This window comes from Xenopus laevis, chromosome 3L (assembly GCF_017654675.1).
Source record: "Xenopus laevis strain J_2021 chromosome 3L, Xenopus_laevis_v10.1, whole genome shotgun sequence".
Classification (NCBI taxonomy): Eukaryota; Metazoa; Chordata; class Amphibia; order Anura; family Pipidae; genus Xenopus; species Xenopus laevis.
In genome coordinates, this window is record NC_054375.1 from 23,787,222 (window position 1) to 23,813,616 (window position 26,395).

Here is a 26,395-nt window from a genome sequence, read left to right on the forward strand (position 1 = left end):
TCAGAATATCACTCTCTACATAAAAGTTAATTTAAAGGTGAGCAACCCCATTAAGAAATGCTTGTTTCATCAATCCAAAAACGCTTTCTCACTGCCAAAATTAAGACTGTAAACAGGCCTCCCCTTTTGTGGTATAATATTTTGATGTTGCAATAAATTAATATTTGTACTATGAACCCTATACCTTTGTTAACATTGTAGATGCAACTTATAGGGGTAATACTTATGTGTGATTTATAGCAACTGTAATGGGGCTTTCCCCATAATTAAATACGAAAGCTGAAACCTGTTAGGTTCAATGTAACCCTAAATATGAATTTGTTTTAATAAGGGGAACAACTGATGGAATATCCCATTTATCCAGATGAGACTGTTACATATATTTGGCAAGTGACTCAAGGAGATGCCCCAATGTCATCTGATCCACGTTGTCTAACAAAACTCCAGCTCCCGTAATCCACAGAAAGATTTATCATCTGGGCCTTTTGGACCTGCAAGATGGCGACTGTGAGCTCCGCTGAGCTTCTCTGCATTTATGGGTGAGAATTTCTTGAAGGAATTTTAAATTACGCTGAATGAGGCACTAAAATATAAGAATCCCTTGAAATCCTCTTAAAATTTTGAGTTTTTCTGACAATTCTTAGCGGGGAAAAAAAGATTTGTGGAAAAGATGAAAATTTGTTTGTTATTAAACCGCCCCCTTGTGTTGGTATCAGGAACTACATGAGGCTAATAAAGAGCCTCCTGTACCACGTATATATATATATATATATATATATATATATATATATATATATATATATTGTGATGTACAATAACAGGTGTTTTATATCAAAGTTGACACCTTTCTCTAGTGCATATTTACAATAGGTGAGCTGTAGGCAACCTCTGAGTGTGGCAAGTGTGTTGTTGAGACACTCAGAAGCCACTTTGTGCTGTAAATGACACATTTTCTTACAAAAGACTACTGCATTGTAAACACTGTGTGGGCTACAGAGACATTCAGGCATCGGAACTAGTTAAAATGGTAAAACATAAAATGTTCCATGATCCACCATAGTGTAGTATAAAACTCATAGGGGAATGTACAATTGTTTTCACCACCAGTTAAACCCATAGGGGCAAATTTACTAAAGGGCGAAGTGACTTCGCAAGCGTGATCTCATTTCAGTACTTCACCGATTTACTAACGTGTGCAGGCTTAACTTCGCTAGCGAAGACAGTAGTGCTAGACAGTGCTAGAGAGTAGTGCAACTTTGCACTCTAAAGCCTGGCAGATTTCTCATCTCTAAATTTACTAAGATGCGGATTTTACTGAGCGTTACCTCTTGCGCCAGACTTGCCTTCGCCACCGATGACCAGGCGAAGTGCAATAGAGTAGGTAGGAGTTCCTCAAAATTTAGTTGAAAAATTTTATAAGTCCCAAAAAACGCTTGCATATTTTCATGAGTGATAGGCTGCAAAAGTCTGTAAAAAATGTTTTAGGTACTCGGACTCCCCCATACATTTCCTACCATATGGCAGATAAACTATACACTGGACTCATGTGTAGGGCAATATAACAATTTGGATATAAAGAGTTTGGTTTGAATGGTCAAGCCTGTATTATAGTTATAGTATTTTTTTAATTGGGCCCTGCTTGGTTGTATGGAGCTCTATTATTTCCACTTGTAGTCCTGACTGGATCAGCCTTTCATAAATACTGTATGTTGTTGCAAATAGCAGTTTGTATAAGAACTGCATTTGATCTATGTGTAAATTAATTTAAAGCAGTGGCCATTACCATTTCTCGGCATTGTTTTCCAGAGCCTTACTGTTTTTTCCTTTAGATAACCTTTGCTATGCTGGTGGTGCAACTGTTCTTCTTAGTGAAAAACCTCCCGAGGGCACATCACCAGGTTTTGCCCTGTTCCCAGGAACCCCTTGCACCTCTCTGGGTGAACAAATGCACAAGAGAAAATATTTTAGGGGCATATTATACTGAAAATGTGCTCACTTTAAATCCATGCAAGGGAGACCTAGGAACAGATAAACACATGACAGGATGCAGGTAACTTAAAACTTGTTCACCTTAAAAACATTATTCAGGCCACCAATGCCATTTTTTTAGATATGCAAAGTAATTTTTTATTTTCTTTCTTTATTAGTCAGCTGTAAGTAAAAAGTTAATGTACACACTGCACTATGTTTCTCTGCACCTCTGTGTGTGTAAATAAAGTTAACATATGGCATTATACCTCCCAACATTTTGGAAATAGAACGAGGGACAACACGATTTGCTCCTAATTACCATGTTCATTTTACAAAATTTGACAGGTTATGAAAGTTTGAACACATTTCTGTGGTTTTTATGTTATTACAGTTTTCATAATAAAGGTGAATTGTCCTTTAAGCTGAAAGTCGCAGTTTCCCCAAGAGACCTGTTTATCCTAAATAGTTACAATAGTCTCTTTGCATATCTTTAATTGTTAGAAAAGTATCAAAGTGCACCTGCCACATATTTTGGCCTCTCTGCTAAAAGCCACTTAAGTTAGAAACTTCCTATCTTTTTCTGGCTGTTGAGTGCAAGAGATCAAAGAGAAACCTGGGACTGCTGGATGAGCTGTCAAAAAAAGGAAAGTCCTGCGATAAACATGACATTTGGGAGGTATGTGGCATTTGGTAGCCTTGGACTGGGACCATCTTTTGATCTTTTGCTCAGTTTGATTCTATAAGTTGAATTACTTATCACTTTTAAACAAGATCATTTATCAGGGACACTCCTGCCATGAGAGAACCTTGCCTCAGCAGGCAGTGAGCGGCCAGTTACAAGGGGCAGAAAAAAGCCGCCTCCTGTAACTTTAAGAGATAATTACATTTATTAAACTGGAAATGTGGCTCCGATAATGCAGAGAGAGTGCTATAATGCTCAGTGCACTAGTGATGCAGCTCCTCTTTGACACTAAAGAGAGGAGCGGGGTGCAGCACCCCTGAGTGCACTTTTGCACATATATAGTATATTTTATATCTTGCTTATCTCAAAATTTACCAGGATGAATTCAATCAATTTGAATATGAAGACTGAGGAGCTACTACATGACATATCTTCCCCTGGCCCACAAGACATTCATCACAAACTAAAGAAGCCTGTGAACATTAAGCAGAGGGTACAAAAAAAGAAAAAAACTTGAATATGTAGAATGAAAACTCTGGCGCCTTTGCAAGTTTGCCATAAATGAGGAAAGTCCACAAACAGATCAGGTTGTCTCACTTCAGGGGAGATTGCGGATGATAAATCAGATAAACTGTCCAGTGGAAAGAAGGAAGGAAAAATATTTAGGCAGTAGCAGTCCAACAGTAATACGTGCATGTGATCTGTTATCTGGAAACCTGTTATCTTACCTGTTTTGTTACCTAAGTTCCAAATTACAGTACGGACATCTCCCATAGACTCTATTTTATTCAAATAATTGAACATTTTTAAAAAATTATGTCCTTTTTCTCTGTAATAATAAAACAGCAGCTTGTACTTTATCCAAACTAAGATATAATTAATCCTTACTGGAAGCAACACCAGCCTATTGGGTTTATTTAATGTTTACATGATTTTATAGTAGACTTAAGTGTATATTCAAACTACAGAAAGACCTGTTAATCAGCATTCTGGATAACAGATCCAATGCCTGTAGCAGCACATGAAATAAAAGGGAGATGAGGTTTATAAAAATGACAGTAATGACTTAGAAGTAGGGATGCACCGAATCCACTATTTTGGATTTGGCCAAACCCCCGAATTTTTCGCGAAAGAATACCAAACCGAATCCTAATTTTTTACTGCCTTGTTTTGTGACAAAAAGTCACATGAATTTCCTCCCCATCCCTAATTTGCATATGCAAATTAGGATTCTTATTGGCCGGGCTAATCCGAATCCTGCTGAAAAAGGCCGAATCCCGAACCGAATCCTGGATTCGGTGCATCCCTACTTATAGATAGATATGTATGACGTGTATGAAGAGCACTGGGATCAGGATTCTGGGACTACGTAACTATTTTAAAATGCAAACATTGTGGCTTTTTTTATAATATTTGGTTCTCATGATTGTTTTGTTCATACTTTTTCAGGATGCAGTGTCACGGGGTCGTTGTTCAAGCTGCAGTTTAAGCATCCCGTTTCGAATTAAAAATTGGTGGGTGATTTTGGAAACAAGTTTACAATCAGTGGCAGTTATCATTAGCCTTGCACATGTTCCCTGTGGTGAGAAGTGGTTAGAAAAATGTGAGTAAAGACAGTGGGTAGTCCAGATCTGTCTGGGCATTAGCAATAAATCATAGGTCAGATTTTGTTATCTGCACAGAAATTCTATTCAGCCTCATAGCTAGTGGCACAGACATGTGGTCTATTTAGGTTATGGGAGAGATCCCTGTACTCACAGAATTGCTTTACTTTCAGTTCACTTAGGTAAAGGGAAAGTTCACCATCCAAACACCTTTTAAGCTCCAATGTTTTCTAGCAATTAATTTTTTGCCTAATTTCACATGAATGGGTTAATAAGGGGTTGTTGCTGACTTAACTATTAAAATCTGACACAGGAATGGGACCTGTTATCCAGAATGCTCGGGACCTGGAGTTTTCCAAATAACAAAGATCCAAGGATCTATAATTTGGATCTTCATACCTTAAATCTACTAGAAAATCATTTAATTGTTAAATTAACAGAATAGTCTGGTTTTGCTTCCAATTAGGATAAATTATATCTTTGTTTAGATCAAGTACAAGGTAATGTTTTATTGTTACTGAGAAAAAGAAAATGATTTTTAAAAAATTGGCTTATTTGTATAAAATTGAGTCTATGGATGCCATTCCGTAATTCAGAGCTTTCTGGATAACAGATTTCTGGATAACAGATCTCTGTATATTATTTGATTTATTTCTCAACAGCACCATATCAAAATGTTCATTTCCATGAAACCAGATGTGTAATTGTTATTGGTCCTGTTTATTGTTTATCTCTCTGTACAGGCCTCTGCTGTTTATCTTCCACTCTGACTTCTAGACTGCTGCTCGGTTGTTGGCATGTTTGGCCATACTGGTGTTTGTATCCAGCAAAGCTCCTGTACAGTAGGTTAGTTATCTTTTATTATTATCTTCCCTAAACTGGGATATCTTGTGTTTTCATATTCTGATATGGGGAGACTTGCTTTTTATACTTATCTGTCGCTGGTTCTCATGTTCAGGAAAAGAAGTTGGAGGATATGGCACCATCTTGGATTTAATTTCCCTGTATGCTTCTTCGTCGGGTGCTATAAAACAATGTCAATTGGAGACACGCATCTTTCTTTTTCCTTTAGCCATGAGGGGGCCCTCTGCGAGGAAGGTATTTTTTGCTGGGGGGGAATCACTTAATGCATTTCCCCCTTTTAAATGCTGTGAAAGTCTCTCTTTGGACTCACTCTGCCTGTGTCTTGCTCAGTTCATGGCCGACCACACCCCTGAGTCACAATTTGCTTATATTGACTTGGGAGCACTCTAGATGCAATGGGCACTTAGTTGGATTGGGTACAATTAGGCTGAATGCAGTGGAATGACATTTATTATGATTTCCCTGGATGTAGGACTCTCAACAGCTTCCACTTGGAATTCATTCCCTTCACTGAATTGTATGTTATTTGTATAACATGGAATTGCTACGATACATGGGTGTATGTAGCCATAGATCCTATACAGGAGGTCATAGCTATTGTTGAGGCCCCAGAAACTATTTTGCAACTACTACTACTACTGTTTTTTTCTGCCATGAAAGGGATTAAAATCTGGATTATTTGGGAATGCGGTGCTGCTGGGATTTTCTGACTCAGCAAGTTACATCCACAGAGCTAAGTATTGGGAAATCAGATGAGTTCAGATTGAGCCTTTCTTTCCAACATATAATGTATTATAGTCATATTAACAGTACAACATATCTTGATGATTTACTCTCTTTACAGAACCAGTGCCCCCTATATAGTTACACTATTAATGGAAGCTGTGGTTTTGCCAATAAATTAATTTTATACACATCACCTCGCATTAACTTAACACATAGTTTATAGTGTATACGGGCAGTTGCAGAACTAAGGACCCCCTTTCCCTTCACTTAATGTAAAAGTGGGAGACGGTGCAGAATTTAGACTGCAGGCTAAGGGGGAAGGTTCTGGTGGGGTTACGGATCCTTACCAGACCCCCTAAGACTATGGGCCCCTTAGGATCATAGGGTTTTCTCCTTGGTGGTTACACCACTGTGTACAGGCTTACCCCCATATGTAATATAAGTCACTAAGTTTGCCGGGAGCAGTAACCCATGGCAACCAATAAGATGCATTTAAACAGGTGACTAGTAATTTTCTGAGGTTGCCCATGCCTGCTGGTGGGTCACAAGTGTCAAATCGTTTCTGCACCCTCTGATAGCAGTGCCCCTGTAAATGGGTTTCTGATATTGATGTGACAAACCTGCTCTGTGACACGATAGTCTTAGAGTGACCTAGACAATGTTGTATTGGCAAAATTATAGATTGTAGGGTAGGGGAGAAGGTGCTGACAGTAGAATTGACACCTGCTAAACACCTGCGTATCCAATTCCAGACATGTAACAAAGAAGATGAAGATTTTTGGACAAATCAGTGAATGTTTCCCTGCCTGTTAAACTTATAATACACTTGGAAAGGGATATGGATTTGACACATAGAAAACAGTTACTTGTGTGTCACAAATCAGAAGGATTTCCCTTTATCTTAGTATGGGGGATCTGTAATATGGATGGATCGTGTGCATTTTTGCGTACCTGCCAGTATTCTGTGTTCACAGGAAAAATGGCTGTATAGTAACCCCACAAGGCAGGTTCAGGCTTTGTACCCACATGCATCTTCTCATCTGCCCAATGAATATTGTGTTGTGCATTTTAACCTTCATTGATTGGGGCTCAGGGCTGGAGAGAAGGGAAGGTGAGAGCCAGTTTGCTCATGTGTGTTATATTCCATATGGTGGAGGCACCTGATAGGCCAGACTATGAAATTGAGGATGGGATCCATTCCTCATATTAAATATGGTTGCTGGATATTGGAATATAGACTATGTCTCTATACACTGAATGCTTTCAAAATGTTTTATTTTTCATTCCCTTTTATAACCATATGCTCTTAATGTGATACATTCAAGTGTCAGTTTCAATTAAACTCTGGTTTATCTTATAAATTTTCTTTCTTTCCCTCCAGGTTTTTGATGTGCATGTGCCAGTGGGTGCACTGAGTATACAGCCTTATTGCCATGATGGAGGTGCCCAGAATGACCATTATAAACAGAATCTCCATCCTGTTACCCAGTGTAAGAATGCTTGGTGCAGGAGCCATGCCCGCTGGAGGACTGTGTCTCTCACCCACAGGTACTAAACCTTTCAATGTTTCTTCATTGCTAATTTGGTCAGTTCTCTCGCTTACTACACCTTATTTGTTACCCCTGCCAAACGAGACCAATACCCAGAATAAAGACACACACACACAGTGGCTCATCGGTTAATCTGTGCAAGACACAGCTTTATTAATCATAACAATGAAAAAAGTGCAATTTTTGATCCAGAGGAAGGCAAAAAACCTCTGTGAAGCTTCACTAAAGGGAAAAATTCCTTCCTGACCCCTTAACGGCAATCGGATTTGCTCCCAGGATCAATGCACCATATTACATCAAGTGTGATGGAAACGGTAAGGAAAATGGCAGCATGCACATGAGCACCAGTAAGCTGTTTAGTGAAAACTGCATTCCCTTTCATTCCATTTGATCCCCAGGAAGTCTGCAGACCCCGGCCTCTACAGTTTGAGAGATGGAGTAAAATGGAATGCAGGTTCCACCAAGTGGCTTAAGGGTTCTCCTGTTTATGATGCCATATTGGGGTGTAAAGAGGAGAAGAGGCACTGCTGATGGTATTACAGTGCAAGTAAAGGGAGGCACTGCTGGTAATATTACAGTGGAAAGGAAAGGGAGGCACTGCTGGTGGTATTACAGATGAAGGAAAGGAAGGCACTGCTGGTGATATTACAGTAGAAGGAAAGGGGAGGTACTGCTGGTGGTATTACAGATAAAGGAAAGGGAGGCACTGCTGATGGTATTACAGTAGAAGGAAAGGGGAGGCACTGCTGATGGTATTACAGTAGAAGGAAAGGGGAGGCACTGCTGATGGTATAACAGTAGAAGGAAAGGGGAGGCACTGCTGATGGTATTATAGTGGAAAGGGAGGCAGAAGAGACATTGTTGGTAATGCTATGGTAGAGAAGGCACTGCTGGTGGAATTGGGGTACTCTTACCTGGTGGAGCTGTCAGGTGGTGCATTTTCCCAACTCCAGCCTGCAAAAGAAAAACAATATAATTTGAAATGCATTCCTCATATTTTACTTGGCAATTGATATTCCTGAAACCCTATATTACTTTGGGGCACATTAATCACAAATTGGGTGGTTTGTCAAAATAAAAATATTGACTAATTGTGGTTGCAACTTTTCCAACAACTTGTGATCAACAAATCACTGGTTTCCATGTATTTTTAAGCAATTTGCACAGTTGTGATTTCTGTGACATTTGGGGTGAAATTTATGGTGGCTTTCTACTTGCCCAAATGATGAAGATACACATCCATTGGTTTCCTTGGAATGTGAACAGGTTTCAGCAGCCTGAGAGTTTTTTGTGATTGTTTTTGCCACGTATACAAAAACCACAAAAATAGAATCATCACAGGGATCATCTCAATATTGACGATCAGTACAAGATTACCACGCTTGCACACCCTTGCTCTCCACGATAAGATGACCCGGTGCACTGTGATGGAGGCCTCGGCAACCTCAACAATACGAATACAGGAAGAATTCACTGGCACACAAGGGTTCTTTCAAGCAGGTACAAGCCCTTGCTATATTTTATTTGCAGAGGTGCAACGTTTCGGGGTAAACCCCTTTATCAAGCATCAAGATAAAGGGGTTTACCCCGAAACGTTGCACCTCTGCAAATAAAATATAGCAAGGGCTTGTACCTGCTTGAAAGAACCCTTGTGTGCCAGTGAATTCTTCCTGTAATCATCTCAATATTCCCATAAATTCCACTTTGCCCTGCATGCACCCAATATGGCTGCTTCCCATACCCAGCTCTGCTCTGATCAGTGCCCCTGCACCCATAACTATAGGAATACTAACGCTAGGCACTTCTTGTTCTGACTTGTGTTTCATGTATTTTTAATTAGGTCTTTTCTTACCCATCATCCCCTTTGGACTTAAAATGCTGCATAGTTAAAGTCCAGAAAGGCTTCATCGATCTCGCTTGCCATCTCAGCAGGGGGTCCTTTGGGCTGGGTCAGATTCGCTGACAGTTTGGTGAACTCCTCATCGAAATACCCCACATCCTCCGGTCCATTTAGGCTGGGTACGAACGGAGCTGTTACGTTCTTCTCGATAATATCATCCCAGACAATGCCCTGCAAAATAGGCACCATAGCAAATGCTCATTATTAGAGTTTCATCATTAGAAGCTGAGGATATGAAAGGACTGTAACTCTTGGATAATTATTTGGACAATACAGAAAGGGGACTTACATTAAAGAATGGATGTTCTGCTACATCTGCGGCATTCCCCGGGGTGGAACCTAGCCTCTCCTCAGGATTCTTCTTCAACAGCTACAAGAAGTGAAAATAGCCGTTACACTGAAGAAGCAGAAGCTTCAGGGAACTCAAGAGAAAGTGGTCTCTGATTATAATAAACTGAAAGCTCAGCGCTACTTACCTGTGATATGAAGCTTACTGCTTCGGAGTCCAGGGATGAGGGGTACTGTGGCTCATCCTCCACGATGGAATCGTATATAAAGTCCCTGTCGTATCCGGTGAAAGGTCTCTGAAATGATTCATGGGTATTTATTAGGAGGCCATGCTTTTTTATACAGAGTGTTTGATGAGTATAGATAAAGAACAGTATTTAACTTTAATACATCCACCTATAGCTGGCCAGTGGCAATTGCTGCTTACCGTTCCGAGGAGCATCTCATAAACGATGACGCCAAGAGCCCACCAGTCGATGGCTCTTGAGTACTCCTCCTCCATCACGACTTCGGGCGCCATATAAGCAGGACTCCCAACCATGGTGTTGGTGCGGTCTCCATATCCAATGCCTTGATAAAAAAAGAAAAATTATAATTGTATGCCCTAAATGAGTTCCCTTTGCTCTGTGTAATAATACAAGGTGGCTCTTACCAGTTTTGCTCATCCCAAAATCGGCGATCTTGATGTAGCCGTCTTGATCCATTAGTAGATTCCCCGGCTTTAAATCTCTGTATTAAAATAAAAGGGAGATGTTATGACACATTAAAACTGCTGTGAAATAGCTGAGCCATAAGCCAAGCTCAAAGAATTCTGGTTCCTGTTCTTTTTCCTACCCTTAGCTTTCCAAGCAGTGACTTTCAACCTGTAATTGTCCTGCTACTAAATTGCAACAGCTACAAATCCCCCTTTATTAACTCTTACCTGTGTATGACGTCCTTGCTGTGAATTCCTTCTAAACCAAGCGTTATACAAGCAGCGTAGAACCTGCAAGAATAAGAAAATGACATTTGATTATTATATGGCACATTCATAGAGGAATCTTAAAGGGGTGCTTAACTATTATATTATAGAATGGCTAATTACAAGCAGCTTTTCAATTGGTCTTCCTTTTTGTACATTTTTTTATTTATTTGTCTTCTTATTCTGGCTCTTTCAGGCTTTTAAATGGGGATCACTGGCCCCATCTAAAAAGCAAAAGGTACTGTGCACTGTAAGGTAACAAATGTATTGTTATTGCTATTTTTTATTACTCATCTTTCTGTCCAGACCCTCTTCTTTCCAGGCTCTTATTCAAATCGATGCATGGTTGCTAGGGTTATGTGGCTAACTAATTGCAAACTAATTGCAAACTGGAGAGCTGCTGAATAAAAAACTAAATAACTCAAAAACCACAAATCATAAAAAATTAAAACCAATTGCAATTTGCCTCAGAATATAACTCTCTACATCATACTAGAGATTAATTCAAACGTGAAAACCCTTTACTATTAGTGTAGCATACCTCTGCCACTATCATTATCCACCCCTACTCCTCAGTCTCCTATAACTCTGGGACAAATATCCACCTACTGTCATTTATACTTACTTGGTTGTCTGTAGATCAAAGTGCTTGCTCCTCATCAGGTGGGTTCTTAAACTGCCTCCTGCCACAAACTCCATGATGAAAAACAGCTGGTTTTTGGTGCTGAATGTGGCGTATAAGTCCACTATAAAACTGTGTGGATTCACCAACTGCCCAATTTGCTTCTCTGTTAAAATGCTGAAATATAAAAGAGAAAATGAGTCCGGCACAGAGTAAATTATCTTGGTAACAAAAGCAACTGGGTGAATGGAAGGGAAGTGAAAGAAAAGTATATAAAATAGAAAAGATTGTGAGACAGAAAGCAACTGCTCCAAAAGCAAAATGAGAGAATTATGGAATCATTCCCCATGAACTTACTGTTCTATATCATCAGTGGAGTCGATGTTGTCCTTCTTGAGCACTTTAATAGCGCAATAGATGTTTGCTGGAAGATACTCTACTAGTAGAACCTGGAATTAGAAAGTGAGTTTAGTGTCATTGTTACCCTGTATATGCTGCTAAAGATCCAAGTCCTAATTAGAGACTCAATCAGTTACCTTGCCGAAGCTTCCTCTGCCTAAAACCTTAATCCGGCGAAAGTCCTTTGCTGTAAAACTGCTGAACTGTAGCTCTCTGAAAGGGAATAACATAAATTGTGTTTTGTGCATCTTGAAAAACAATGTATATCTATATTAATAATGTATGTATTTATGTCTTATATTGAGGCTTTGTCTTACTGTGTCGTTTCAGCCTCCTCTACTGTCATCTCTTCAGCCTGAGAATCCTCTGGAATGGGGCTGTAATCGCCGGGGAGAGGACCCATCGATGTTTCAGAAGAGTCTTCTGCATTCTCAGGAACTTCACTATTGGGAAGAGGTCATTGAGGTACATGATTAGTATAATGCAAGTTTATAGTAGAAATCAGTCTTAACCGCAGCCTCCCATATAAAGTGTGAGTTTACCTTTCTTCCTCATTCTGTTGTTGTTGTTGCACTGGATCTTCTTCAACAACAGATTCTGCCTCTTCCCCAGCTTCCTCATTTGTATCTTCTACAGGTAAGTCCCTTTAAATATAATGACGGGTTAGTGTTTATTCTAATTCATTTTTTCCCTTAGTGATTTATTAGCTTCACGCTATCCTTTTTTCTTCCCTTAGCAAGTATGTTCTTCATAATCCTTAATACTACAGCACCCCTAGCCATAATTCATAGATGGCACTGTACAATTATGTATTGTGGAATCTCCCGGCCAAATGAAGGGGCATCTTACCACCTGTCCTCTTTTTTTATGCCAATAATTTCATCTGTTGGTACCTTACTTTAATTAGAATAATATTCCTGTTATTGTGAAGATATTTTTGTTCTTATTTGATAAAAGTATGGGATAGGGATTTAATCTCTAATAAACTCCAAAATATCCTTACCTGTCAGATGGTTCTTCAGGCAGCTGTTCTGTCTCTGGAACAGGTTCCTCAGATGATTCTTCATGTTGATGCTGCAAACAAGAGACAGGCAATTATTGAATGTGGCTTTACATGGGTATGATAAGGGCAGTGTTTGTGTCCAAGAAATGAATGGCGTCAATGTAAAATACTCACTTGTGATGAATCGATGGCGGGGTCTGAAATGACCTGAACCTCAGGTTCAGTGATCTCTGGTGCAGGGAAGTTGACATCGGTGTCCCTTGTAGTCTCCAGAACTGCATCTGAAATATTGCAAATAAATTTGAAGGATATTAGGATTTTCAAATACAACATTCTTGAATCTAAGGCTTAAGACCTTTTTCTTGATTTGTTAAGATGCTGCCAATGAACATTGTTTTAAAATATAAATTTAAAAGATATGAAGGTCATCTATAGTTCTGTGGGGCTCAATCTAAAGGTCCACATCAACACCAAAGAATTGGACAACACTCCGATCAAAAGGAATACAGGTTTATAGCATACTCCTGCAGGGATCCTACGCCCAAGGATCCCTGCAGGAGTATGCTATAAACATGTATTCCTTTTGATCGGAGTGCCGTCCAATTCTTTGGTGTTGATGTGGATCTTAGCAGTGGGGATGCAGCAGACAGAGCACCCGATAGGAAACATATGAAGCAGCTACAGGGAAGATGAGCTTTGAGCAGTCCTTTTGTTTTTGAGCTCAATCTAATGGGGGTCAACCTAATGTCCATGAAGAGGTAGTGGATGTGATGTTATGATGACACACATGTAATGCCAATAGGAAAGAGGCCAGAGACTGTTATATCTTACCTGGAGAATTCTCTGCTTCCCTCTGAGCTAGCTGCTCATTGAGCTTGTGGAGAGAGGAGAAAAGGGCTTTCACCTTCCTCTCACTGATGTTCCTCAGCTCCTTCACTTGGGCTTTGGTCTGTCTGTCCTTGGTGACAAGGTACAGCTTTTGCGCCCCTGCTGCTATCCTCATCTCCTTCCGGATGTCTCTCAGCAGCTCCTGCTTCATACCTGAAAAGCAAATACTCACCCAGGGCTCACAAGCATCAAAAGACTGACTGATGTCAACAGTCTATAGAGAATAGGGAACAAAATCAAGAAAAAAATGATTAAGCAATTGAAATCCTCCCAAACTTTAATGAATATTGAACATTTTTTATGTGATATTTGTGAAGAACATCTGAAAAAATGTAACAGTAATGTTTGTCAAACAGGTTTGCAAAATATTTCTTGTAAGCTGAGGATTTTCTCTTTTGCAGTGACAGTTCCCCTTTATATCTGGTGGTAAGGACTCTAATCGTCAGGCATGAAACAACGACTTTATATTTCCATCTGTCTTACTTCAGTGTGCCGGTGCCGGTGCAGGATGTTGCACAGTTTGGCGCCCATCTTGACGCTCCTGTATCAGGAAAAAAAGGTTGGTATAAGTCACTGCTTTAGTGGAGATAAAGAATACAAATGTTTGTAGCTGCTGGTAAATGGCAAGCTCAGGACAAGCATCTCTCTGTAACTTTCCCACTACACATATTAACAATGACCTGCTGTTACCATGCATAGGACATTCTAAGAGAACTAGCCCTTAAATGAAACTATTATTTAAACTAATATCATTAAACTATTAATTAAACTATTTTAGTTGCTTATAAATGTACTTATACAAGTGCTTATTTGCTGCTAGTTTACCCCTGGAACTATATCAGCATGACTGTCGCACTGTGGGAAGCCCAAATATTGCTCCGGGATCTCAGCCCCTGACTCCCAAATATATATATGTGGAAATTTTAAAGACTATTTGTAGCTAAAAACTACAATAATCATTGTCTTTAATATGTCCCCCCATCCCAGTGTCTTTATCGGCTCCACTAAACCCTGAATTCTGAAATAAAAACTTGCTTTCTGTACCTGTCAAAAGTCAAAGGTCCACCCAGACCCTCCCCTTTTTCAGACAATCCCCTCCCATTTATTTGTTCCACAAATCAGATCATTATACCTGTTAGCCCCCCACTTTCCTCTGGATCAGCTAGCAGTTACACAGGTTTTATTTAGACAAAAAGGTTGAACTTGATGGACGTGTGTCTTTTTTTCAACCTCATCTGCTATGTAATAAATATTACCAGAGGGATAAATTCAGGATCCCTACCTTCCTCCTGATGACCCGCAATGGGTTGAGCAGGTTGCTGTTATTTCTCTGCTCTTGATGTAAGTTGGTAGTCTTTAAAAAGACTGTTTTTTTTCTTCTTTATCCTCTTCTTTGTCGCTTTTTGGAGTCGCTGCAAATCGCTAGGATCACTAAGATCGCTCTTAGTATTTCATTTTTTTGGGGAGAGACAAAAAGAGATTGTGAGCCAAACACTCTTTGACACATAAAGCTTTGAATACTGTTTTTCCCTTTCTCTATTCTTCCCAGTTATACTGCGCTACTGAATATGTTTGCTGCTCCGAAATAACCAGTAACACCAGCCAGTAGCAGCTTTAATAGAATGAAGAAGCCAATTAGGGCACATACAAAAGGTTGGTGCAATCAAGGCCCTGGACACCCCTGCCAACCAAGTGTGGGTCCTAGTGACCCCAATGTACTTAGGGGACTGTACAGACTAATGGTTAAAAACAGCTGAATATTACTGCCGTATATTACTGGCAGGGGACCTACTCTGATCAGTTCCCTGCACCCATAAACACTAGGGATCTTTATTGTAGGAATTTATTCTTCTGATTTTTGCTACTAATATTTCCATTTTGGCCCTTCCTTACATATCATCCACACTAGTGCTGATGCTAGGGTGGTACCCTTGACACCAAATGAAGCAATAAATAGACAGGGAACATTAAATACACATTGCATTAGAACTACAACTATGCCGCAGGGGATGCTGGGAATTGTAGTTCAGCTATAGCTAGAGAAGAACAGGTTTAGGCTCAGCGAGACAGTGATTTGTGTTGCCTTTCTGTTCCTTAGCTCTGCACTACCCACTACAGGTCTCACTACCCCTAGCAATGGAACACGGGCAGATTTTGGGCACCTTGACACCCACAAGATTTAGTAGATTGGGGGGCAGGGCTGCCATCATTAACCATTTTTTAGGGGAATTAGGCCCTAGGGCTGTATTACTGAGTAACTGTAGGGATTAGCAATTCAACATTGTTTTATTAAATAATTCCCCTAACATGTACCTATTTGCCTCCCACAGCCGGGCTATTTGAAGGAAAAGTGCATAAAACGTACTAAAAACAAATTAATGTTTTTTTTATAGAGAATTTAATTAAAAGTAGGTAGGTGTGTGTATATGGATGCTGGATTTTCATTTGGAGGGGTTGAACTTGATGGACTTTGTCTTTTTTCAACCCAATCTAACTATGTAACTATGTAACTCAATTAAATGTAGTTACATGTTAAGGTTGGTACATAAGAGCAATGGAGAAACCAGGGGGCACTGGGCAAATTTCTAAGGAGCCTGTCAATACTGGGCACTAGAATAGAATGATAGAATTAGGACTTTTATGACATAGCCCAGGGGTCTCCAAATGTTATCTTTTTATGGGGTCCCAGTGGAAAGAAAGTGTATATTTGCTGCTAGTCCTTCATAACTGCCAAATGCACGAAGATTAAAGGAATCTCCCAAGCCCATTTTAGGGGAATAATCTCCAAATTACCTAAAGTCCGTAAAATGATCATCATCTACTAGTCTGGGGGGTGTCACCCAACCATTTCCCATCTTTTCTTACTAAAATAATGGTTATTTGGCCAAATAATCTCTCAGAAGGAATTTACACTTAACACAGAGCCAACCAACGGACTAAACCAACTGTCAAATCCCTGGGTATGATGTCTCCTCTCTTCTATGGGACCCTGCTGTATGTCCCCCAATCATTTGCTAGCACCCCCAAACTGTCCCTATGGCACATGCTTCCCACCCCTAGTTCCAGTACGTGGATAAAGGGAACATGTATTTAGCTACAATGTTGGTACAAAAGAGCAGGACAGATACCCAGGGGACAGATACCACAGGACAGAGGGGCAAAACTCTAAGGAGCCTGTCAGTACTGGGAACACCCTATGGTGTGGTACAGGGGTCCCCAAATGTTACCTTCAGTAGAAAAGGTGTACAGTATATTTGATTGCAGTGCTGCATATTTGCCAAATCCTGGGTCTGTGTCTCCCAACCAGCACTAAGACTAAAGGCATCTCTCAAGCCCATTTTGGGGGACAATCCTCTAAATTCACTAAAATCAATGAGAACAGCAACATCCACTAGTCTGAGGGATGTTACCCAAATGTTTCCCCCTGTTTTTTGTTAAGAAATGGGTTATTTGACAAAAAAAATCTATCAGAGCAAAAGTACACTCACCTCTCTCTCGCAAAGTCAACCAACGGTCTGAACCAACTGTCATCCTTAGCGGGTGAAGTCACCTCTGTTCCCTGCTCTTAAAGGGGAAGTTTACCCTGTTGATGAATGAGGTTTATATGGCAATAATTTCCCATTAGATGTGCAGTACATACCCAGCTTATTATGGACACGGAGCTTTGCTTTGTATGTTTATGAGTTTGAGTCAGTGCAGTTTCTGTGCTTTATATCTATCAGATCCATTCATTCATCACTGCTGCTAAGTCTAGTGTAACCTGGGGGTCCTTTCCTTTACCTGAATAGTGGGTAGAGATGGGGGGGTTACACTACACAATAAGAAGGGCTTTGTGCTTAGTAGGTGAAATGGTGTATATACAAGGTATGGATTGGGGGGCAGATTCTACTAATAAAGGGGCAGATGAGTGTTTAAGCAGCACAAATCATTCATTTCTCTGGCAGTGACCAGGCTGCTTGACTGTTGGACCTGTACAGAGAGCCCACTCATTTCCCAGCATAGGTATTCTTCTGTATTAAATACTGTTTGCTCATAGCCTGTACAGACAGATACTATAGAGCTGTGCCAGTATAGTTACTCTTCTATAATAAGCACAAGCCAGTAGGAACAGCCCCCTAAATTCCCTTACAGCCTGTACAAAGAGATACAGTAAGGGGGTTATTTATCAGAGGTTGAGTTTGTGAGGTTTTTGTTTTATACCTTAAATAAACTTAAAATTCGAATGTGTGCTTATTCATAAAAAAATAAAAATACAAATGTAAAAAACGCCTGTCTGCATTCAGGGGGAAAAACCTGAATAATCATATTATTGGGCAAAAAAAAAACTTGAATTGCTCAGTTATTAAGTTTTTGAGCACAGAGCACTGAAAAAAATTCAAACATTGTGAAGGCTAAAAACATATCCGAATTGTTCAAGGGACCTCTGCCATTGACTTCTACATGACCTCGACAGGTTTTAGCTGGTGTATTTTCAGATTTGAGCTATTTCCAGCTTTGGTTCATAGAGTTTCCATGAAAGTCATATACATATTTGCATTTACTATGTGCAGTTCAGCAGACAATGCCCTGTATGTTTGTGCACAGCCTGTACATGGAGATAAAGTAAATTAGGGCAGCAGAAATAGTAACCCCCTTGTTGACAGAACCCACAGGGTTAGTACATGGGCAAGACGGCAGCAGGTCATGTTTCAATGGGCACCTGGAGCAGGAGTGCTGCGACCATGAGGCAAGATGGCACTCGACTCGCTCCGACTCTGAATTTCCCACTTATGTTCATGAAAACTAATGAGACAGAAGAAATGCCCTCCTGGCTGTGGAGAAGGTGGAGCTACACTTGCTTCCTGCCCCCTAGCTTGCACCCAAAGTCTTGTGCTAGAAGTTCAGCAACTACACACGTTTCATGGTATGAACATAGTTCTCATCAAGTGTTGAACAGACTGTAGTGCAAGATTGTGTTGTTCCATCCCAAGTGGGTTTGTTAATTGTGCAGACGTAACACGATATCGGCATGTTCCAAGATATGTCAGACAGAGATGTGTTGCATATAGATTCAACATGCATTAAATTGCTGGCTATTCACTTTTTCCTTTTTTTTTTGTATTTCAATAGCGTATATTAAGCAACATTTTTTATTACGTGTTAAAGCATTCCGTATCATATAGTTGTATAAATGGAAAAACATGTTTCTATTGCCTGGTTAAAGATAGGGAATGAAAAGGAGATGAGAAAAGGGGAGAAATAAGAACGAGGAAGGCTAGCAACATTTGCAGCAAAGGTATAGGATCCATTATCCAGAAACCCATTATCCAGATATCTCTGAATTATGTAAAGTGTGTCTCCCATAGACTCCATTTTATCCAAATAATCCAGATTTCCTTTTTCTCTGTAATAATAATTCTGTAGTTTGTACTTGATCCAAACTAAGATATAATTAATCCTTTTTGGAGGCAAAACCAACCTTTTGGGTTTATTTAATGTTTACATGCTTTTCTAGTAGACTTAAGGTTTGAAGATCCAAATTACAGAAAGAGCCATTTTCTGAAAAACCCCAGGCCCTGATCATTCTGGATAACAGGTCCCATACCTGTACATGTATTTGTATTGCAGAAATCATATTAACAGATAAATTCATCATATGGACTGACCATTCTATTCATTGGGAGATGTAATCTGATTCCTGATGCACATTCAGTCTTGAATCTATTAAACTTCTGTTGGATTTTGTATTTATTTAACTAACTATTCTTTGTTTTGCCTTGCAGGTAGAGAGTCCAGTGCTGCCCTGTCTCCTAATAGGATTGGTAAGTATTATGTATAGATGCTGTCATCTCTTCCATTTCACAGATTTCTGATGTAAGGCAAGATGAGCTTGGGGAAGTGTCTGTAACTGTGAGATCTTGTGTGTAAAGTAAACAATGATTTTCTGTAACTGTGGGTTAACATAAAAAGTAAGGTTTTACCAGTGATTTACAGAGTAACATAGTAGGTTAGGTTGAATACTCATTTTCTGCTGGATATTTTGCGACAACTCCTAAGCTTAGCTTCTCAACAGCTGCTCAGAGCCTACTGAGCATGTGAGCGTCACAGACACTTCCAAGATGGTGACCCCCTGTGATAAGTTTGAAGTCCTGGATCATTGCTGCTATTGAGAAGCCGAAACTTTAGGCTGGTCCAATAAGTTCAATATAGAAAATATGGCATTTTTCACCATATTAATTCTTAGGGTTTAGTTCTCCTTTCAGTGTAAAGGGGCAGGGAGAGTGTGTGATTATATATACACTCATTATACATATATACAGTATATTTATTGACCCTTACAAATTGTCACATTAAGATAATAAGTGTGCCATCTTACAAGTTATCCTTAATTTACTAATTGTTGGAGTTTGACTGTAGGCAGGACCGCCATCAGAAATCGCAGGGCCCCATATGTCAAAATTCCCTGGGCTGCGCCCACCACAAGCCCCACCTTCAGGTCCGCCCCCCACCACACAGTAAAAAAACAAAAAAAATATTGGTGGCTAGAGTTTCCACATGTTAATAAAAAATAAAAAGATATTGGTGGTCAGGCCCCCCCTAAAAAAAACATTTGTGGCCAGGGCCCCCTTATTAAAAAATATTGGTGGCTAGGACCATATGAGATAAAAAAGTTGGTGGCCAGGCCCCCCCCCACATTATAAGAAAATTGTTGGCTAGGGCCCCTTAAATGTCCATGCCTTCCCGAAGTCAGCAGCTCTCAGAAAGATGGGTGGCCCTGCTAATCAAGTAAGTGTGGTGTGTGGCCGGGCCCCCCTTACCCTCGGGCCCCCTACAACTCTCCCCCCTGTCCCCCCCTGATGGCCGCCCTGACTGTAGGCCATAGTTACCTCTACACATTTGTATATTCCTGTAGCACAAATATAGCCAATCCATGTGTCACACCAATAACTGAATAAGTGAGATACCACCAAATGTAAAATGACTGTACATTGCACTTCAGAAACAACATATATTTCTATTTTTTATTACACTGTAATTTTTTACACACGGTTTCCCCTTGAAAGATTTTCACATCTTCATATTCCTAAACAAGGACTACATTTCTTACAAAGGGAGTTTAGTTTCATTAAAATTGGTGGCGGAACTACCGGGGGAGCAGGGGGGTGCAATTGGACCAGGGCCCCCCAGTAGCTTGCACACCGTGAACGGATGGGGGGCCTGGCTGCATGTCCTGCACCCTGGCCCACCCAATGCTAGTTATGTTACTGATTAGAATGGAAATGATCAGTTATGCCAAAAACATTTTCCACTCTTCCCCTGTAGGGATGTGCAGGTTGACCTGAAAGGGCTTGAGTTGAAATTCGGGTGCCTGCTGCGGGTCTCGGTTGGTTGCGGCACTGACTGGGGAAGTACACTACTCCTCTGCTTTGGAAAATGTTGTCTTCAGAAGTTCACAGAAGTAATGTTCAGAGAGAGGTGAGATGCAGGTTAGGGTCGGGTGCAGGTTGTACTGAGTATTTATTAGGCATTTTTTATAGTTTTGTTTTAATGGATGTTATTATAGGGATGCAACTTGCCTGGTCCATGATAAAACACTTGTGCTTCAGCACTGTACCCTTTAATCACACTTGTAGACTAAGGTTTGGAATGATTTGTACAAGAGACAAAACTTTAAATTATTGCTTGAAAAAGTCCTTAAAAATTATTTTGGGTATCTCAGAAATATAGTGTGCCACAGGTTGAAAGCTATAGAGTGATCCAAGTATTGCATTATGCTCAATCTTTATGGAAATCTTCAGGGGTGGTGAACAGTTCTCAGACCTTTTTTGAGCATTGGTGTTGTAAAGCGCCCAAATCGCGGGGAGTGATTTCAACTTTATACAATAACTTTTTTGTCCTGACTGACACCCGTCAGGTTTCATATACACACTTATGGCAAGAGGACATAGGATGTCAAATGGGCTTAGACGACTGGGAAGTAATTTGGTGTAATATCAAGAAATCTTCAAGGAATGTCTCACTCTTAGAAACAAATTATAAGGTTTTACTCCGGTGGTACTTGGTCCCCGCACGTATAGCGCGATTTATACCTTCAGCTGATGATAGGTGTTTTAGGGGTTGTACTCATAAGGGCACTATGTATCATATTTGGTGGCTATGTCCTGTGGTTCAAAGATTTTGGATAAGAATTTATAATATGATTTATTCCATTTTTAACACGCCTATTCCCAAACATCCTAGTACGGCCCTATTATGTAAAAAACCTGATGCTCTCACGTCACACCAATTCCAACTTTTCCTGCAGATTATGGCGGCTGCCAAACAAACAATCGCAAAGGCTTGGAAAACCAGGTATATCTCTGTCGAGGCCACGAAGAGTAAAATTGATTGGATAATGGTCCAGGAGAAAATGTCTAGCATCCTACTTGATACCCAGCAGAGATACCTGTTGGTTTGGTCCCCTTGGATTGAATATAGATACGGTACTAATTATCCGACTGCCTTTCTCAGCATTTGAATCGTTACCATTGTCTTATCTCAGTTGTCACTGTTTTTATAGGATTTTCAGAACTTGTCTGCTAGTTTAATGGTCATTTGATTGTCAGTATTTTGCTTTTTATTCACCAACTGTGGATGTTTATAATTTATCTATAAGCTATGCGTAAATTTGTGAGCTGTTTTGATGTACTTACACGTGGAGACTATATGGTATATTTGAAGACTCAATCTGTACTGTCTCTTCATATGCTACTGTCGGCTATTGTCAACTTTGTTTTTGTTTTGTAAACTCAATAAACATATTGGAATATAAAAATTATTTTGGGTAACCAGATTCCTCCATACATTTTCTAACATATGGAACATTAACTTTACAGTGGGTTCATGTGTAGGGCATTATAACAACTCTATTAATTAAGGTTCCCTGGACTTGTGTAATGTATTTGCTGCAACATATATACGTCTATTCAACCTTAAATGTCCCGCCGTATGCAGATTAGCCTGACCGAAGACCTCTAACGAAGTTGCACTAGGATTTGCTCGCTTTGCCGAAATAACGCTACAGAAAATTAGCCAGCGTTCGGCGCCCTGGACGCAAATTTAAATGTTAGTAATTTAGTGCTGTCTGACCGAATTTTCGCCTGGCAAAGTGTTGCGATGACTGTGAATTTTCACCGCTTAGTAAATTTACCCCTAAAGGTCTTCTGCATTCAGCCAATTATCAATATATTAAAACAGGGATTATTTTGTCCATATATTGCAATACAGTGAATACCGGTCTTTCCGTTATTTGGCTCTCCATACCTCAATTCTACTAAAAAAAAAAAAAATTTTTTGCCTCCAGTACCGATTTATTACATCTAAGTTAGGGTCAAGTACAAGGTACTGTAAAGAAAAAGGAAACCATTGCTACAAATGTGACTTATTTTAATATAATGGAGACTGCCTTCCTGTAATTTGGAGCTTTCTGGATGACCGGTTTCCAGATAACGGATCCCACACCTGTATATTCAAACTGGCCAAATATGTCAAAGTCATCCCTGGTCTGGCCAGTCCTACACTCACTTCATTATACTTCTTTATTATATATTTTACACAGGGACTAAATTATACCTGCAACTGTATGTATGCTGGGTGAAAACAAACAAACATAACAAACAACCAGAAAAAACAGGCGTCAGCACCCTAATTTGCACATTCACAGCTAAATTTGCATCATTCGTAAACTCAGTTGGCCAGCAAAGTCACATGACAGTCAGGGGTTGGAGAAACAGTTTTAGGGATATAGATTCCTTATACTGCACCTCTAATAAACAGATCAGGAAGGTTTAGGGACACTAAAGCCAAACATAAAGCTGCCCCATTGAGGCCTCCAGTGCACTATAGAAATTGACTTAAAGGGTGGTTTTACATTTAAGTTAACTTTTAGTATGTTATAGAATGTCTAATTCTACGCAACTTTTCAATGGGCCTTCATTTTTTTTATAGTTTTTGAATCATTTGCTTTCTGTATTATTTCTTTATAATACACAAGAGCCGTGAATATCCTGTAAATTATATCTGTATAAAACTGAAACTTGGGTATTTTAATTAATAAAGTACCCCCGTTGCAAAATATAAGGATATTAGAAGTCAGCCTTGTGCTTTTATATGATCATGGAACTCCTTGGCAACTAATAATATCCTTATATTTTACAATAGTGAGTACTTTATTCACTATATTATTTGCTTGCTATTTCTGACCCTTTACAGTGTTCAAATGGTGGGGTCACTGACCCCATCTAAAATGCAATTGGTCTGTAATATTATTGCCACTTTATATTGGTAATTGCTAGGGTAATAGACCCTATAAAACCAGTTCCTAAAATTGCAAACTTGAGAGCTGCTGAATAAAAAGCTAAATAACTCAAAAACCACAAATAATAACAAATTAAAACCAATTGTAAATTGTCTCAGGATATTGACAATGAGAGTGCTGATTCCCAGCAGTATGTCAGCCGTCAAATTTCCTTAGACTATAAGGGTGGCCATACACAGGCAGATTAAAGTTTTTGATATTGGTCCTTTAGATTGATTCAGCATCTTATGTGTCTGTGTGTGGGGGCTTCTGACAGGTCTTCACGATCTAAATCAGGCCAAAAATCAGATATCGATCTGGCTGGTTTGATATTTCTTGCAATCAAGGACCATATTGATGTGGTCCTACAACCCGTTGGCGCCCATTTCATTCGTATAATCTGATCGTTTGCCCGTGGGCCGAACGTTCGGATTAACCCAATGTCACCTGCCATTTGGGACCTCACCAATTGTGTATGACCACCTTTAGATCTACTCATTTGGTTAGGTCACCAAATCTGCCTGAGTATGGCCACCATTGCACACAGAGATTTATGTGCCGTTTTGGGGACATTATATTACACTGGAATCAAACATAGGGAGGAAGGAAAGACTTGTTCAGTCCTAGGAAACTGTACTTAATGCTTCCAACTCCAAATGCAGGAACAAAGAACATGGAGCCTTTAAATGAACTGTTAGTATGAGAATGATATTCTGAGACCATCTGCAATTGGTTTTCCTTTTTTATTGTTTTTGAGTTATTTAGGTTTTTATTCAGTAGCTCTCCAGTTTGCAATTTCAGCAATTTAGTTGCTAGGGATAAAATTACCCTAGCAACCATGTATTGATTGGAATAAGAGACTGGAATATGAATAAGAGAGGTCTGAATAGAAAGATTATTAATAAAAAGTAGCAATAACAATCTGTAGCTTTACAGAGAATTTGTTTTTTGATGGAGTCAGTGACCCCCAATTTGAAATCTAAAAACGTCAAAAGAAGAAGGCAAATACTGCAAAAATTATAAAAAAGGAAAACTGAAGGCCAGTTGAAAAGTTGTTTAGAATTTCATATTCCATAATATACTAAAACTTAACTCAAAGGTGAACCACCAAGTGACGACATGTAACCAGCAGTTATTTATTATATGAGGATTTATAAGAATATCAGATAGTGCTCCAGGCATCCCACCCAGTCTAGGGACAATGGAAACAACATAGCATTTTCATTGGTTACCCATATATGGCTCAATTGCTTGGGATAATGCAACGTTTTGTTATCGTGGTGCTAAGTACCAATTTAGTGGTTTCACTACTTACACTACAGATATGGGATCCATTATCCAAAAACCCAGGCCATCTCCCATAGACTCCCATTTTATCCAAATAATCCAAACTTTTGAAAACGATTTCCCTTTTCACTCTAATAATAAAACAGTAGCAAAACCAGCCTTTTGGATGTAATTAATGTTTACATGATTTTCTAGTAGACTTGCAGAAATGCATTAAGATCCAAATCACAGAAAGATCTGTTATCCAAAAAACACAAGGTTCCAAGCATTCTGGATAACAGGGCCCCATACTTGTACTACGCATAAGATCAAAAACCAGGAAAAACATCCCAACTCCCAGTTTTGTCCGGCTCATTAGTCATACTTGACATTGATTCTTTTGCTCCCATTAGTTTTTCAAATTAGACATCCCAAGTAGTAATGCTCTTGTTTGGCAGGTTTGGACTTAGCAATAACCCCTCCAGCAGATCACAGGCATGTGGGAGATCTGACTCTCTGCCAATCCCTTTATCCTTCCTTGCCGTGACCCAACAGCTTATTTTCTGGTGTCAGAAACGTCTTTCTGCTTTTATTTGTAAAGGAGTACCTCCAACAATGGTAACATCAGAGATGAACTGGAGGCCATACTGAGTACATGCATTTACTAAGCAAGTGTCCCAGCCATGATATGAGATGAGGCAACATACATGCATGTACTGAGTGGGCTAGCATGGGCAGCACTCAGGGAGTAGTCTTCTGGTATCTAGGAAATATATTATCCAAAAACGCTCTGCCTGCTTGGTTCAGGAAAAGGGTGCAACTTTCCTCGATCAGGTCACAGATATCCTGATCTATAATCTATAACTCGATTTATAGGGAAATGAGGAGAGGACTCTGCAAGCATATAAATGCTGTGGTTATCCTTTTATTAGTCGACTACTTGTACACAACATGTTTCGGGCCTATATGCCCTTTATCAAGTGTAACAAACAAACAGAACGTGTAGGCTTCTTAAAACACCCCTACTATCCCCCACCAGTCAGTGGAATCCCAAGGAGGTGTGTGTAAAAGTCCATCTTTTCAGTCCATATGCAAATAGTTAATCAACAGGTGTGTGGATATTTTTGAATAAAGGTTCAGAGTCTCTGGGGCAAATTCACTAAGATGCGAAGTTGCGCCAGGCGCAAACTTCGCCGCACTTCGCCAGGCGTAGTTTCGCCAGGGCTCCGCAAATTTACTAAAATCCGAAGTTGCGCACAGGGGTAGCGTAAGGTTGCGAAGTTGCGCTAGCGTTGATTCGCTATATAAAGCGAAGTTACGCTAGCGAAGGCTAATTTGCATACGGCGCGAAATTCA

The 26,395-nt window shown here is 39.8% G+C and overlaps 2 protein-coding genes across 2 annotated transcripts; both read right to left on the reverse strand.

Moving 5' to 3' along the window:
- Positions 1–9,779: 9,779 nt before the first annotated feature.
- LOC121401078 (serine/threonine-protein kinase N2-like) lies at positions 9,780–12,188 on the reverse strand. The gene is made up of 7 exons (XM_041585449.1): positions 11,885–12,188; positions 11,705–11,780; positions 11,526–11,617; positions 11,172–11,345; positions 10,508–10,570; positions 10,238–10,314; positions 9,780–10,155 (listed from the first exon to the last, which is right to left on the reverse strand). Exons 1-7 carry the CDS (start codon positions 11,968–11,970, stop codon positions 9,923–9,925), a joined length of 801 nt encoding a protein of 266 aa, XP_041441383.1. The 5' UTR covers positions 11,971–12,188; the 3' UTR covers positions 9,780–9,922.
- Positions 12,106–13,720, reverse strand: LOC121401217 (phosphatidylglycerol--prolipoprotein diacylglyceryl transferase-like). The gene is made up of 4 exons (XM_041585547.1): positions 13,402–13,720; positions 12,745–12,851; positions 12,571–12,641; positions 12,106–12,211 (listed from the first exon to the last, which is right to left on the reverse strand). The coding sequence occupies exons 1-4, from the start codon at positions 13,607–13,609 to the stop codon at positions 12,106–12,108; spliced, it is 492 nt and encodes a 163-aa protein (XP_041441481.1). The 5' UTR covers positions 13,610–13,720.
- Between the last annotated feature and the right edge of the window lie 12,675 nt (positions 13,721–26,395).

Excerpts from the sequence above, each read along its gene's own strand:
- LOC121401078 (XM_041585449.1), bottom strand. The coding sequence starts at position 11,970 with ATGGGTCCTCTCCCCGGCGATTACAGCCCCATTCCAGAGGATTCTCAG. Across the intron at positions 10,315-10,507 it reads AGCAAGGACGTCATACACAG|AGATTTAAAGCCGGGGAATC; the intron begins GTAAGAGTTAAT and ends ATTTTAATACAG. Across the intron at positions 10,156-10,237 it reads TTTTGGGATGAGCAAAACTG|GCATTGGATATGGAGACCGC; the intron begins GTAAGAGCCACC and ends TTTTTTATCAAG.
- LOC121401217 (XM_041585547.1), bottom strand. The coding sequence starts at position 13,609 with ATGAAGCAGGAGCTGCTGAGAGACATCCGGAAGGAGATGAGGATAGCA. Across the intron at positions 12,642-12,744 it reads CCGCCATCGATTCATCACAA|CATCAACATGAAGAATCATC; the intron begins GTGAGTATTTTA and ends TCTTGTTTGCAG. Across the intron at positions 12,212-12,570 it reads CCTGAAGAACCATCTGACAG|GGACTTACCTGTAGAAGATA; the intron begins GTAAGGATATTT and ends TTATATTTAAAG.